The 15,533-nt window shown below is 38.3% G+C and overlaps 1 protein-coding gene and 1 long non-coding RNA gene across 5 annotated transcripts in view; one reads left to right on the top strand and one right to left on the bottom strand.

Annotated features, from left to right (window-relative positions):
- The window catches only part of LRCH1 (leucine rich repeats and calponin homology domain containing 1), a 198,001-nt gene that overhangs the window by 29,313 nt on the left and 153,155 nt on the right, over nt 1-15,533 (bottom strand). For 3 of the 4 annotated variants that reach the window (XM_004433650.3, XM_004433651.3, XM_087436055.1), the window contains exons 14-16: nt 15,289-15,342; nt 14,497-14,569; nt 4,111-4,220 (exon numbers count right to left, since the gene is read on the bottom strand). In XM_004433650.3, the coding sequence (XP_004433707.1) occupies nt 4,111-4,220; nt 14,497-14,569; nt 15,289-15,342 (237 nt within the window). Of the gene's footprint in view, nt 1-4,110; nt 4,221-11,506; nt 11,612-14,496; nt 14,570-15,288; nt 15,343-15,533 lie in introns of all 4 variants that reach the window. The other variant, XM_004433649.3, reaches the window with a different exon arrangement.
- LOC147916126 (uncharacterized) lies at nt 780-9,998 on the top strand. Its single transcript, XR_015553417.1, has 3 exons — nt 780-980; nt 3,527-3,677; nt 6,397-9,998. It is a non-coding gene; the product is annotated as an uncharacterized LOC147916126 (long non-coding RNA).

The raw sequence follows: 15,533 nt of genomic DNA, 5'->3' as shown, positions 1-15,533 counted from the left end.
CTCCTGCTCTTGGATAGGTGACCTTATGTAAGTGATGGCTTAGGAGGCTTCCAGTGTGCTTCCCTCAGTTCTCAATGTTCCAGGGGTGGCCCCTATGTGGGCTACGTGTGTCCTTCTATTGTGGCCTGTTAGCTCTACCTATAGGCGCCCAGGGGGGCTGAGTTATGCTCCTGGCCAGCTGTTGTAATGCTCAGCTGCTTGTAGTTATTGTGGGCCCTTCAGTCTCTTTATCAGGTGTGAGGAGCCCCAGCACAGTTGGCTGCAAGTTCTAATACCACATCTGTGTTGCAGTATTTCTTTTAAGTGAGTAGGCCCCCAGTGTGGCAGGTTGTTAGGCTCAGGGCCTTACAATTGCTGTAAACCTCTAGCCTATTAGGTCTCTTGTCAGCTCTCTGAGGATTGCAGCTGGGTGGGGCTGCCCTTAGGCACAGGAGCACCCAATTGTTTCAGGCTTTGGAAGGTGGGGCAAACCCCCTATGTGGGTCTTTGAGAAGCACAAGTCTTCTGCAGCTGACAAGCCCTGTTGCCCACAGGTCCACACACACAGTCAACACAGTCCTGCCCTGTGTGAGCGCCCCGACCTCCCCAAGCAGACCCAGTCTCTCCACGGCGGGAGCCCCACACACTCCGCCACCACCCCACACTCTCCACCCGCTCCTTGTGCACACCCTGCCCCGCTCAAGTCAGCTCAGTTGCCAGGCTGCAGAGAATCCAGTCACCAATCTATGCAGGCCCACACGTTGCCTGAGGGCTTGTTGTTGGGTGGGGCCAGTCTCTAGGGTGGGCTGCCTGCCCTGGCTGAGCTGGATTAAATCGGTGCTCTAGCGGGTGGAGCAGACCCTGGGCTAGCAGGCCTCAGGGAGAACTCCAATGGCGTCTGTGTCAGCACGCTCACACCAGGCCACAACAATGGCCCCCGCCAATGTCCCAGTCCCTGGAGAGGTCTCACCCCTCACGGAGATGCACTCAGGGCCTATTAGGTGAGTCTCTTTTCACCGAAGCACTGTGCACCTTTCTTTCTGGTGATTTTAGGATGCTTTCTGGAACGGGTGAGTTTGTGCGCGGGCCCTTTAAGAGCCAGTTTTAGTTTCTTTGTGAACCGGGTTTTCTGGGGGTGCTCCCCAATGCTTTAGTAGCAGGCAGAGTCAGATATTATGCCGCTGGTGTCGATTGTGCTGGCTCCACAAAATGCGCACAGTGGGGGCGCTCCCCGGCTCAGGGCCCCGCGCCTCCAGGGAGGGTGCGTACCTGTGAGCTGCTCCGGGCGGCCGTGATGCTGGCGGCTTGTGAAGGTGGCGTTTTTTCTCTCCAGAAGGGAGTCTCTGCCTCTTCTACCCCAGTTAGGATTGTCCGTTGTTGCAGGACTTCCTCTCATCCAGTTTTCAGTTCTGTCTCAGGGGTAATTTTTCCACGAGTAGTTGTAAATTGGCTGTGTCCACGGGAGGAGGTGAGTTCAGAGTCTGCCTACGCCGCCATCTTGACTCCCTCCGAAAAACACTGTTGATGGGCTTTTTATTTTGAACAATGTATTTTTCAGCTCTAAATTTCCATTTGGTTCTTTATGTCTCCTATTTCTTTGCTAAGATTTTCCATTTCTTTGCTGAGGTGCTCTATTTTTTCCTTTGTTTCAGCCACGTTTGTAATTGCTCACTGAAGCATTTTTATCATGAATGCTTTAAAATCTTTGTCAAATAATCCTAACATCACTGCCACATCAGTGTTACCATCTGTTGATTCCCTTTCTGAGTTCCGTTTGAGATCTTCTGGCTCTTGGGAGGACGAGTGATTTAGGGTTGAAACCTGGACATTTCTGGCGTAATGTTGAGACTCTGGATCCTATTTAAACCTTCTGTTTTAGCTGGCTTTTTCGGATACTGTTCTGGTAGGGAAAGGGGGGTTACCACCTTGTTACTGCTGGGTGTATACAGAAGTCTAGGTTTCCCACTTGGTCTCAGCTGACTTGTGAGGCGGGGTGGTTCTTACTGCTGGGTGGGGGTGAAAATCCAGGCTCCCCATGTGGTCTCCACTGATGCCATGGGAGGAAGCAGGCTCATTCCCAGTTGTGGAGATGAAATTCCCAGCTCCTGTCCTGGCCTTCTCTGATACCACCCTAGTAAGGGTGGAAGTCTAGCCTTCAACCCAGTCTCTGCTGGCATGGATAAGGTTGAGGCCACAACTTTTTCCGTGGTGTTTAGCTGGAGTAGAACATTTATTGTCTAAAAGTCTTCTGTCTCACTAGGCTGCCCCTTTCCTTGTCCTCTGATGAAAGAAAGCAAGCTTTTGTTGGGGTTTTTTTTTTTTTTTTAATTTGTGCCCAATAACATTTCTGAATTTCTGGCTACTTCAGCTCCAAGTCTGAAAAAACATGAAGCAAAAAAGAAATCCCAGGGAACTCACCCCCGTGTCATTCCTAGTCCCCAGAAAGTCCCTAGCTTGTCTACCTTCTTCTCTTCACCTTTCAGAGTGTTCTTTATTTTATACACAATGTCTGGGAGTTTTAGTTGTACTTAGTAGGAGAAATAGGGAAAAGTACCTATACTCCATCTTCTCAGAAGCAGAAGTAGAGAAATCAATTTTTAAAACTTCAAATACAAGTTTCTGCTTTACAACAGAAGCTCCTTTTAAATGGATAATAGCCTAAGAAAGAATGATTTAATTAGGAGATTTGCAATAAATGAAGCACTTGAAAATCAGGACATATAACAGTGTTATGTAATTCTCTTTCAGAGCTTTTCTATGTCTAGATACCTCATTTTTTCCTAAGTACTCTTTCAGTCTCTAATTTTACATCACTAAATTAAAACATAAGGGATCAATATGACCTAGGATTTAAGACAAAACTGTATCACTCTTTGAGAGGTATACTCAGCTTCTGATCTTATTTTCACCTATCTCTGAAAGTTCACCTCCCAAGTTTACAGCACATCCAATACTCTAGGCAAATAACAGAGGTCTGACTTTCCCCATGTGACTGTTGAATCAACAACGTGGCTTAAAGTGGTGATGAGAGGCTTTTGAGGTTTTAGGTCTTTCCTCCTGACAACCTGCTAAACCATATATACAGTATCATCTGCAACAATGAAGATACTGACCTACCTTAATTTAGCCTTAATTTTATTTACAGGATGCATCGCTCATTTGTAGAACTCATTGCCACCTGAAATTGTATATTTATTTGTTTCCTCCTTATTTACTACCTCTCCCCAATAGACTATAGGCTTCAGGAGAGCAGGGACCTTTTTGCTCTCTCCTATATCCATCACCTAGAATACCTCCTGGCACAGAGCGGCAGTCCATCATGATTTGCCAATGAAAGGAGAAGATGTAGCATAAAATCTCTCTCCTCCAAGAAGCTTCTTATATTCTTCCAGTTCATGGCTATGGTATTTCTCTTTGAACATACAGAATTTATGTAGCAATTCATGATGTGCTGCCTTTAATAACTAACACCAATGTGTTCTGTGGCAACTGACCCTTGTACTGTTATTTGACCTTCCATATATGTATGTGTGATCTCCCTAACTAGATACCTAAACCATGAGGGTAGACAAGACCTACGGAGTGTCCATTAGGAACTGTGTGGAAACAGAAAGACAACAAGAAACAAGACAGCCATTGTCCCTGCCATCACCAAGCTTAAAATCTTCCATGGCGTCCAGCACAAGACTTCATCCTTGGTACGAACTCAAACAGTTTGCCTATTAAATTATTGATTAAAAAGCTCTAACCAGTTTGGGGTACAAAGTAAGGATAACTATAAATATCTTTAAATTAATGGTATATTATTATTAAGCAAATGAATAAGTGCATCATTTTAAAGGAAACTTGAACTGAAATAATACTAGCTTTTATACATCTGTATTAAGTATTTCTACTTACATGATCTCACATACTCCTCAAAACCCCACTAAGGTAGAATTATTTTTTTAATACATGAAAAAACTAAAACTCAGGGATGTTAAGTGACTTGCCCAATATCAAACAGTCAGTAGGCGACCTGGGTTTGAAACTAGGTCTCTTTGCAGTGCTTCAAAGTCTATTTTTTAAAAATACAGGATGCTGTTTCAACCCTGAAAATGATTATTCAGTCATGGAATGTTTCTTGGGTACCTCACGGAGTTGCTCCACCAGCTCTTTCTCTTCTCTCATCTGTTCCATTTTCCTCCGAATTGTAAACTGTGGGTCTATAGATTCCAAATTTCTCTGAGGTCTTAGAAACACTATAATAGAGAGGAAAAAAGAGCCTTTATGGAATGCCTAGTACAAGTTGCCATTTAGGGCTATTCATATTTAATTTAAACAAATAGTTTCTTTATTTATCTCAAATAATTTATTTACCACTCACAGAAACAAAGAAATTCTGACTTCACATGAAAACCTTGATTTGAATATTCTAAGGAAGATTATATTTTAAATTATCCTGGGTTGTGTGGACTAACAAAGGCTGCACCTTTTGGAATAAACTGAATCCAGGAAAGGATTGTCATCCTTGATACCATTCCAGACGACTTCTCTGACGGATGTCCCCTCCCTCTCATTTTTCCACAGTTTTCATTCTAAGTTTTCATTTACACTCAAGGTTTCACCATCCTTTCATTAAATTCAGATAATCTGTTTCAAATAAGAAGACTTAGAATTGCTTTACATGTTAAAAATAAGCACAGGTTAATAATATTGTTGGCTAAGATTTTTTATAAGCCTGGGTTAAGAACTAAGTGATGACACATAGGGTTACACATTTGAGTGCGGAGTGGAAAAATTCTGACTTCTATCACGTCACTGACACTGTATCCAAAAAGTCAGCTCTTCAGAGATGACCATAGACTCCTTTTAGAAAAGTTGGCAAGATTGGAGGCAGTTTAAGAAATCATTCTTGGCTTCAGGTCCTTAAAATTACAACCTCCAAGAATAGCAATGAACAGTGGTGCTCCCTCTGAAAGGAGTTAGGGCTCTGGCTCCAGAGAAAACGTCAGCTCTAAATCTCTGACAGATAACATCTTTTAATGACTAATAAACAAAGTATAAAATATTCTATACACGGCAGAGTGATTCTAGCAAGAGCTTTAATCAATTTTTATTATGACACAAAGCCCAGGGCAGATTTAAACTTGAATTGTTTTCTTCCTTGAGAATTTTATCCTATTAAGACTGTCAACTTTCCACGAGCACCAGAGGGGGCAAAGAGCTGAGAAGCTGTATTTGGATCCCCCTGTCCCATAGACTTTCAGATTGTGTGTGTGGTTTTTTGGGGTGGGGCAGGGGGCGGTGGGGGAGCCCTTCAAGAAATTTTGGGCAGAGAACTCCAATTTTAAAAATCAATACCACAGAGAAGGCTGCACTGACATACTGCAATCCTAGTAGTTTCAATCACCATATTTTAAATAACGTAGAATAAGACGACTATGCAACTTCTATTCTATTCTGACAAACATTTCGTATGAGCCACCCTAAAAGCTATTTCAATTTACTGGTTTTTTAAAAAAATTAAATATGGTTTACAGACATACTTCAAATAAAAAAAACTTATCTACTTCATATAATCAATTATCCCATGCTCAACCAACTACATCATTTTAATCCCAATTTGTATCTTTGGACCTAAGCACCTTAGGAAATGACCTGCACTATACTTCTCACATCTCAATGTTTTCTTTCTAAATCAGTTGTAGGATATTTGAATCAGCATTCGACGCTCTATGGAAGACCAGAAAGTTGATACATCTTAATAAACCCTTGACCTTAATAAACCCTTAATAAACCCTATGATCTAATGCACATAACGCCTTCTGGAACCTCAGAGAGGAGCCAGCCTGGGGCCTGGGCCTCTGACTCAAGCCACCCAGGGAAGTCACAGGCAAAAGGAGCCAAAGGCATGTCACTGAAGGGCTGTCAGCAAGACCACAAAAACCAAACCCTCAGCAAGTGAGACCAATTGTTTCAAAAATAAATGCGAGGCTGCCAAAGGAAGAAGGGCAAAGTAACCCTCCCGGCAGGGAGAGATGAGAAGTTTACAGAGCAAAGGGAAATGAGGAAAAGCTGGACAAAATAGAAGCACAGAAGAAACTGAAAATGCATTAAATTTGCCTTTACACCATATTGAGTCAAACAAAAAAATCTACCCATTTAAACATAGCAAGCAGAAGAGATATATATTAAAATGTAAAATCTAGAAATAATCCACACCCCCAAGAAGAGAAGACAATCAAATTTACCAAAAAAGTCAAGGAATGTGGACAGAGTTGAGTAATACACACAGAAGCCAGCAAGGGGCGCCCCAACACTGTTTAAACAAATGGAATGTTTTCTTTGGAGGTTGTATTTTCCTTTGCCTTTTTTCCAGGGGCAATCTTATCTAAAACTGCATGTTTAATATTTCCAATATGTTTTTATTGGCAGATATCTTTCTGAATATGAAACTATCAGGAAGTTAAATCAACCGTGAGCTTCTGTTTAGCAGCACACAATTCAAGCATCTACGCCTTGTTAGAGCCCTATGTGAGGTAACAAGATAACGCAATGGTGTCTGGGTTTTAATTTCCTGGCACTGCTTTTCATCTTAACTTCCTTTGCATCTTAAAAACACAAAATGCCTACTTGGATATTTGTTCTATGAATGTTAAGCAATCGCAAAGTGTTAAAATACATCTGAACTTTTTAAAATGAACACTTCAAATGTACATAAAATTACTGGAAACCATGACTATAATACTACAAGTTTTCTAAATGGATTAATACTGTGGAATACCTGAGAATTTAAAACAAAATCTTTAGGCTAATAGTAAATCTACAGAACACATAAGTGTTTTCTTATTTTGCTGGGTTTGTTAGGACAGAATAAATTTAATGGAACCATTATGATAGCTCTGATTATATTACCCACAGTTTTTTTTTTTCAAGTTATATTTAAATAATAAATACAGTGACCAGCCTGGGTCAAAGCTTCAAGAAACCGATCTATGGAAGAATTATTCTGGTTTTTCCTTAATTTCATATCACTAAATCTCAAGAACTTTCTCACTTAATTCAAGGGAATAAATGTTTAACTTGAGGCTACAAGACCATGTTAAGAAGAGCCGCAACACTAGCACCTGTTTTCCAAATCAAATGCCACCTTGACTATTTAAGTGTAGATAAGAAGAAATAAAGAGAGTACAGAGAGTGTGTCCAAGAGTGGCTGTGTGTGTGTGTGCATGTGCACAGATGCATACATGCCTAAGGAGTAGCAAAAGACAAGGAGGTAGGTGGTTTAAGACGCAGGAAAAAATTAGTCTTACTTAACTGTTTAATTACTATATATCAAACAAACAACATTCAAAGAATGAAAAAGACAATTTGCTGATGTTTGTAATTTATTTAGCAGAAGAGACAAATTTCTAAGCAAAGACTCCGCAGGGAATGATGAATATGTTTATGCAGATTATCAAATTCATCCTTGCAGGTACAGGTGAAATTCCACTGATTTCCCCATTATCTCCACCTCTTCCTTCACTCTCCTCATCCTTATCCCAGACCTGGGAGTGATGTGCCTGGTACAAACGTACAAAATTTTTTATCTGCGTCTCTCTCAATGCACTCACCACTTTGTCTTACAGTGTAGACCTGTTTCTCTCCATTAAGACTCTGTAAGAGTTTAAGTCTGTTTCCAATTTGTACCTCTACCTGTGCCCCACACAGCAATTTGTTGGGTGAATAAATGAAACAGGTGTTTCAAAAACTACTTCATTCAAAGACCAGTCTATTTGGAGAGTATCTTTGCAGAGATTACCCTACCCTGATAATCAGTCATCTGAATTTTTCCTGTCATGAAAAATCTCCTAAAGCTTAGTTCCCAGGTCTGAACACATTAGACTCTGAAATAAAAGTTCCATGAAAGCAGAGATCTTGTCTGCCTTTTTCAGAGCTGTATCCATAGTAACAAGCATCAGGCCTAGCACATAGTAGGCACTCTAGATATTTAAGGATGTGCACAAGAAACCATTTCTCTAATTGTTGTAAGAATATCTTTTAGTAAGCAAAGAAAGCCCACTGCTTTAAAAATTGCCTGAAATGTTACTTAATTATTATGTGAAATGCATTCTTCATATAGAAATTATCAGTCTATATTATTAACCTTTATTACCTAAATTTAACTCAATGAGAGGAGATTTCTTCTCTGTGGATACATGAAGTTTTGAAATTTAGCTCTCAGTTTCTCCCTGGAAGTTAAGAACGTGGACTGGGTGTGATGTTTAAGATATACAAATTCAAGGGCAGCAATATGGTGGCTTTGAAAAATTATCATAGGCTTTAGATCCAGGCTAACGTGAGTTAGAAATCTGACTAGCTCATTTATTTATTCCCTTCTGGTGTCCAAAAATGAATTACATAAATTGTCTGCCCTCGAAATGCTCAAATTCCTCTCTGTGGTCTTGGGCAATTTACTTAAGTGGCTTTCACCATCTTGAACACAACATAAAATCACTAAAAAATAACCAGGCCTAAGACCCCATCCTACACCAAATAAATCAGCATCTCTGACTGTGGGGTATAGGCAGCTTTGGTTTTAAAAATTTCCAGGTGATTCTAATATGAAGCCAGAGTTAAGAATCACTAAAACACCCCTCACGGCCTCAGTATCCACATTTTTGTAATGGGGAAAATAATACCTATAAGAGCAAGATTATGGTAAAAGTTAAAGAAAATGCCTGTAAACTGGCCCCAAATGGATATGTCCATTCATTCATTCTCCAGTGATAATTTAAAGATCAATTTTAAATAAGTATAAATTAGCATCCACCAATTCATTGCAAATGGAAAATGATTCAAAAGAAGATAAGAACAGTTTTAACTTCAAAGCAAAGGGGAAAATGACAGAAAGATGCAGAGCAGTAAGAGAGCACAAAAGAAAGAACAGAAGTGAAGTTTTGAAGTTAAGAATGACTTGAAGTTAAGCTGTCCCATCCAGTCTCAGGGATGGATAGACCTACACACACACTTTCGAATCCTCCCCATTTAGCAAGAGGCAGAACTCTGGGGACTGTGGGAATTCAAAATCCCAAGGACCTTCTAGCCAGTTTGACATTTTTCAGCTCCTTTGCAGAATGAGTTTTAGAGAAAATGGAGAATTTAAAATGAGATCTATTTGGAACAAAATATTGGAAAGAATTTAAACAAAGGGGAATTTTAATACAAAGCGAGACAGAGAACAAGGAATAAAAATGCCAACTTTACCAAAAATAATAACTAAAGACTATAAATGAAAGGCAATTTACATTATGCTGGGTTGAGTTGGTAATAAGATGCCATTTATTTACAAAGGTTGGGACAGCTGCGGATATTGGATAATGGAGAAAATATGAGGAAACAAAACTGATGTGGTCATCAGCATTACATGCCAAGAGAGGCCACTGAATAGGATCTCCTGCTTAAGAGGAATTAGCAAGAACAACCAAAAAAAGCAGGCTGCATTCCTCTTGCAACAGTCTCGTATACTTGTGGATGCAAACAGTGCAGCTTCATTAACTTAAAAAATGTGTTAGAAATGTATGCAAATCAAAAGGCAAGGTTTGGCACAAAGAGAACAAAGACTGTATATGAAAAAATCAGATCTGGGAACCTGCACAAATATTTGTAAAGATGATTTCTGCACAGAAAACGATCTGTTGCCCGGGGCATATTGCAGACAAACTGCAGACAGGGAAAAATGACAGCCACCAACTATCTGATGTGACTGACTGAGCCACATGAATATTGAAGACAATCCCTTTATTGTTATCGTGGTATAGCATAATAGTTACACGTGAATCCCTGGAATTTTCACTCTTATAAAAAATACCAACTAAGTATTGTAAGGTTATTGTATTTTCAGAAAGAGTTTTCACAATGATTATTTTCTATGGAAATCTTAGAATTTTTAATAAAAAGAAGGCAGTCTGGCTCAGGAGCTTGCACAAAGAGTCCTCAATAAAGAGCTGTATAGAATGAATGTAGCTATGGTAGGAGTCAGGACCCTGGGTGTGGCCCCACCTCAGGTCACCTCACTGTTCTGGTTCTAGTTGGTTCATCTATAAAGACAGAAATGCTACTGCTACACAAGATGCCTAGATCTTTCTCAGCTTTTAAAAAAAAAAAATTCCTTTGGATTCAGATATCACTCCTAAGGAAATACCAAATCATACATAAATCTTTCATTCTAGGCTTTATTTCCTTTAAACAACATCAGACCCATAAATAGCCATGCTCTCTGAAAAACAAAAATGCCTCTCTCCCCTTTTCCATTTTTAAGTAAAGGAACAGTTTATCAAGAAAGTTTCCATTTAGCCTTGTTCTATTTCCAGAATTTAAAATAGGATGATATAAGGAGGGACTTTTGTTTCATTGTTGTTGTTTAATCATACTTATTTTCAGTTAAAAAATTTAGAAATCTGAAATAATAAAATTCCTTTTATAACTAACCTAACAAAACATACATTATCCTTCTACATAAGGAAATTGGAAAAACATTTTTGGTTGAATTTTAACCAGAAATCACAACAAATGTTTTAAATATATATTTTCTATGTATTACATATAACATAATTATATATAAAAAAAAGTATTATTAGAAAATATATCTTCCTATTGTGTTTTCATTGTGGTTATACCTCACACCTCACTTCTCTTCCCTATAAATCATACTCTGTTTCATTTAACATTACTTTTATCACTCTGTATCTTGAAATAAAATGTTTAAAATCCGAACTAACATTAGACTAGAATGGAGATTCAGATACACGTGGCACATAGATCTAAATAATTATATTTATTTATTTTCATCTCTTATGCTATTTAAAATATTTAATGGCATGAAATTAAAAGATATCCACATTAATCCTAGCTAGGTGTCCTCAATTTTTTATTTGCACAATTGATTCTCAAGCCAAGATACTATTTCTGAATATTGTAGAGACGAATTTATGCTCAAAAAGATAGAAGGTATCAGAGGTCAAAATGTACAAATAATTTGCAAAAAAAAAATTAAAAAGGTTAGAAAGGATGTGATTTCTCTTCATTTTTAGAAGTTTCTCAATATTAACATTATTTTCAGTGCACCACTCTAGGATCAGCCATGGAACAACATCTTAATTACCTTAAAAATCTCATATGGTAAGACAGATAATAAAAGCTCAAACTCTAAAAGCATTTAGTTTAGATACAGGAGCAAGCAGAGATAATCCAAATGTGCAAACCCCAAATTTTTGTAAACAAGCAAACAAACCGAAAAACCAAAGCAGAAAAGGCAGAGAAGAAATTATTGTCAAGTCCTCATAAAATTCAGAATAGTCAAGATAATTAAATGTAGTTTGACAAACTGCTAGAGCACAATCCACATGCATTTTTCTGGACTTTAGTTTAAGGTTTACTCATGATTTCTTCTGTCAGGCATGCAGTTGAGTACACTCTATTTTCAGCTGCACAGAAATGACTGTTCAGTATATTCATTGGCTTATTAACGAGCACATTGAAGTATAGGTACAAAGCCACCTACCATTGTCACTGTCTCCTTCAGATGGAACACTGTAGCTAGAGTTGTCCCATGTTTGTGCCTGTGTAAGTTTGTTGAAGGAGATAGGAGGAAGAGTGAGGGCGGGGTCTGCAGGAGAGCGAGAGAGCCAGTCCGCGTATAGTTGCACAAGGACCCAGGAAAAACCAAAGGGGCAGCAGCATTTCACAAATGGCATAAGATTGTATGGAAATGAAGCGAATTTCATATTATGGAATTTAATTTCAAATGTATAATATAGGACAAGAATGAAAGATGGCGCATGGAATAAAAAGAATGATAAAAACTGAGTGTTAGTACTTATCAATCATATACTCTGCATGCAGTTAATATTGTTAATCTTAACAGTTCTGCAAGCCCAGACTTAGAGTACTAATGAATCATGTCAGCAGGAAGAGAGAGTGCCCATAGATTATGCAGATAAAACACAAGAGACCTACCAGATACCTTTCCAAAGATCTTCTACATAACAATTTTAGCAAATATGATTCACACAAAAAATTTGGCTACATAGGCAAAGCTTAATATGTGTAAATATATCTATTATTTAGAAATAAAACTATTATAGAATCAGTGTTGACCATTCATGAATTTCTTTTCCAAGGCGATGTAACATTTCTCCTTAAAGATATCTGTAAGTCTAGCAGCAAGCTTTATTGATAGCTGAATCTAGCCAACCTCAACCCTTGACACACATCTCTCAATAATGTCTTCAATACTGATCAGTATAAAAACAATTTTTGACACGAGTAGAGTCTCTTTCACAACAAACCTAATTAACCAATAGATGTCAGTCAATTTCAAGCACTTCTGAGTTGGTTATTTATAAAATGATAATATCTCTTTTTTTTTGCACTAAATATCCATAGAGTAATTTTATATGTTTAGGAAATATCTACACAATTTTTATTCAGTCATAAGGCAGGACCAGGAAAATAAATGGACACGGTTCTAGGAATGAATATTTGGATATATACAGTTGTCTTGGGAGGAAAACACAGAAGAGAAAAAAAATGTTTCTTTTGAAGAAAACTATCAGCCTACTTTAAGAATCTAAATTCCTATTCCAACTTGCTAATATGAGTAGTCTGTTTTTATCTGTAACACAGAAGTCACATAAATCTATATACTTAACTTTAAAATAAAAATTGTCATTCAAAAGTTCCCAAGCTACTCAATCAAAAAGACTTTCTATCTTTTTAAATCATTGATCTTCAATTACGATTACTATATATATTTAGCTGGAAAATGTGAAATATACATACTGTAATATTTTTAGATTACTAAATAAAATGAAAAAAATTCCCAATACATAATGCTAGTTTTAAAAAGTTCCAACACGCCACTTGATGTTCCTGAAGATAAATCAGCCTTATTTATAGCAATCGAACTCCGCAAAGCTTTCCACACTAGAACAATTTCCACACTGGTTAGTCAGCGTTATAGAAAGGTTGGAAGCTTGGAGAGGAAATTATCTTTGTTTTCTGCTATTCAAAATAGTCCATTTATTTTTCACCACTACAAAGAATTTGAAATGGTTTACCAGTGCAAGTACAATATTGATAAGCCGAGTTTGGACTCCATAAAAGGAATAAAAAAGTCACTGAGACAATTTTACAACTGAATTGCAAAGATGCACATTCAAAAGAATATTGTTCTTTGATGATCCATTCACCTTTTGATTTGCTCAATTATGGAGTATTTTAAAATTATGTAAAACTGTCTATAAGGATTAGAAGAAAGTCAATAGCCCAATGTGACAGCCTCAGTGTGTAGAAATAACTTTCCTGGCGGGCCAGCACTAAAGGCACGGATGAGATGTGCCCTGAGTGACCTCCACTGCTCCCAGCACACACCTGAGACGTGGAAATGGAAGCCTGGCCCAGGGCCCCAGCCCAGAGCTGGTTGAATACACCCAGTTCCATACACGAGGAGGCCAGTCATTTGACTTCTACTTCATGCGCTATTTGGTTTTCCATAAAACACCTACTAACCCTTGCCACACCCAAACATTTTCTCAAAGGGCTTTGTCTTATAGCCCATTCAAAATGCTGGGAAGCCATTACACCCGGCCACGTTACTCATCAGTCAACTTGCTCCCAAAGTGAAAAATTTCCTATAAAAGAATCAGCTTTGTTTTTCTCTATGGGTACCCTTTTTCAAATATACACGTGTATAACTTCTACTGTTGCCCAAATGTTTTATTGAAAAACCCAAGAACATTTGAGTTCTTTAATAGCTTTTGCTTGAAAGTGTCTGAGTCCTTTCTTAGCACTTAGAAGCATGAGAAAGACCAAAGAATCAAAAGTATTAAAACAAAGGAGGACCTAAAAGAAGGTAGACAGTACCAGAACTTAAAGTCCATGGAGAAATCAGAAGAACTAAATTTTTCTATACACAGTCCTTCTTTTGAAAATCAATAGTTATTTTGCACATAGCTATAATTTACTTTTGTGAATATACTAACAGTAAATTAAAAGAAAGTAGGTGATAGCAGAAAGGCTTTTTTTTTTTTTAAATGACTCCTGACCACTCATGTGAGCCCTGAAAAGATCACCCTGTTATATGAGTAAATACACAGACCCTACCAGGCTCAGAAAGCAAATGAGGCACGTCTCAGAAGGTAGTCACCCTCCCAGAGACCTGGTACCCCAGAAGGAACCATGGGGCAAAGGGGTAGCTATTTTATCTTCCATGGGTAAGAAAATTCACCACAATATATCTTTTCCACTTACATATCACACCACCTTTTTCTCTTCGCTCTGATTCAAAATGAGGTAAGAATCCATTACTGATAACATAGGTTTAACAGCCTCCAAAATGTGGCCCCTCCAAGCCGTAGCAAGGTTCTGACGCCAGGACTCCAACTCCCCAGAGTGGACAAGGATCGTCACACTATAATGTATACTTTTAAAAGGCTAAAGAGAAACTACTGAGTTGTTTACAAGTGTAAGAATGCTGAGGTTTTAATTTACCTGATCGAGGCTTCAGGCCAAACGGAGCTGTGCTGTTGGTGGTGGGAGAGATTGCAGGGGAGTTCTCTCTAATCTGTGGTGTGAGAAGGAAAGGAAAATTTTAAAAACCCGAAGCAGCACTACGCATACTTCTCTACGTTCAAGGATTATAATAAAACCACGACCTTTCTGCATTCGCTGCTATGTGATGAAGTCCTGGCTAAAAAATATGATAATACGTGCATCTTCAAATGCTTCAAGTAGCACAATCAACAGAATGTTGTTTGGGGGAGAACCATCCAATTTCTTATTTGCTCATTACAAAAATATTTTACAAGCACGTGAAACTGGCCACTCTTCTCTGCTCCAGCATGGGTGTGTGCAAGCGCGTGTATGCACACACAAGCACACACACACATCCATCCCGCAGAGGGCACATCTGATGGAGAATCTCATAACACAATGAGATGAGGAAACAGATAACACTGAACAGATGTCTCATCTTCAGGGAAACCACACACTGAATCATTCATGGATAACAAGACATTCGAAATGTTGCCTGTTTCAGCTATGTTCACTCTGTTTTCTATAAAGATGTTCCCACATTTGGTTTTCAAAATATATCTTATAAAATTAATCTTTAATTATGGATAGGAGCAGATAGGGCTCTGACAGCTAATGAGAGAGATTCCCCTAGAGAATCACAATACAATTAACTCATTAATCACGCCAGTCTCAGATATTTTTGCAAAAGATACTCCAATTCAGTCTTCATAGAATACCTCAGCCTCCATTAATCTTCAGGAAACGTACCTCATTTGGAGAATACTCGCTCCCATTACTCTGTAATGTTAGATCATTTTGCACCTTAAAGAAGAAAAAAAAAGCATAGTATATTCCATTAGACTGTAAAATTATTGAGGCAAGAACTGCGTCTCTCTTACTTCCATCGTATCCCTGGCACATAAGCACACACGGAATATACACTGAATTAATTAATTAGTGTGTTAAGTAGCTAAGTAGGTCATATGTAAATTTTCTAAAAACATGTAGCTGTA

Source organism: Ceratotherium simum, chromosome 10 (assembly GCF_057802395.1).
Source record: "Ceratotherium simum simum isolate JZ-2026a chromosome 10, ASM5780239v1, whole genome shotgun sequence".
Lineage (NCBI taxonomy): Eukaryota > Metazoa > Chordata > Mammalia > Perissodactyla > Rhinocerotidae > Ceratotherium > Ceratotherium simum.
This window is presented reverse-complemented; position numbering and strand designations above follow the sequence as displayed.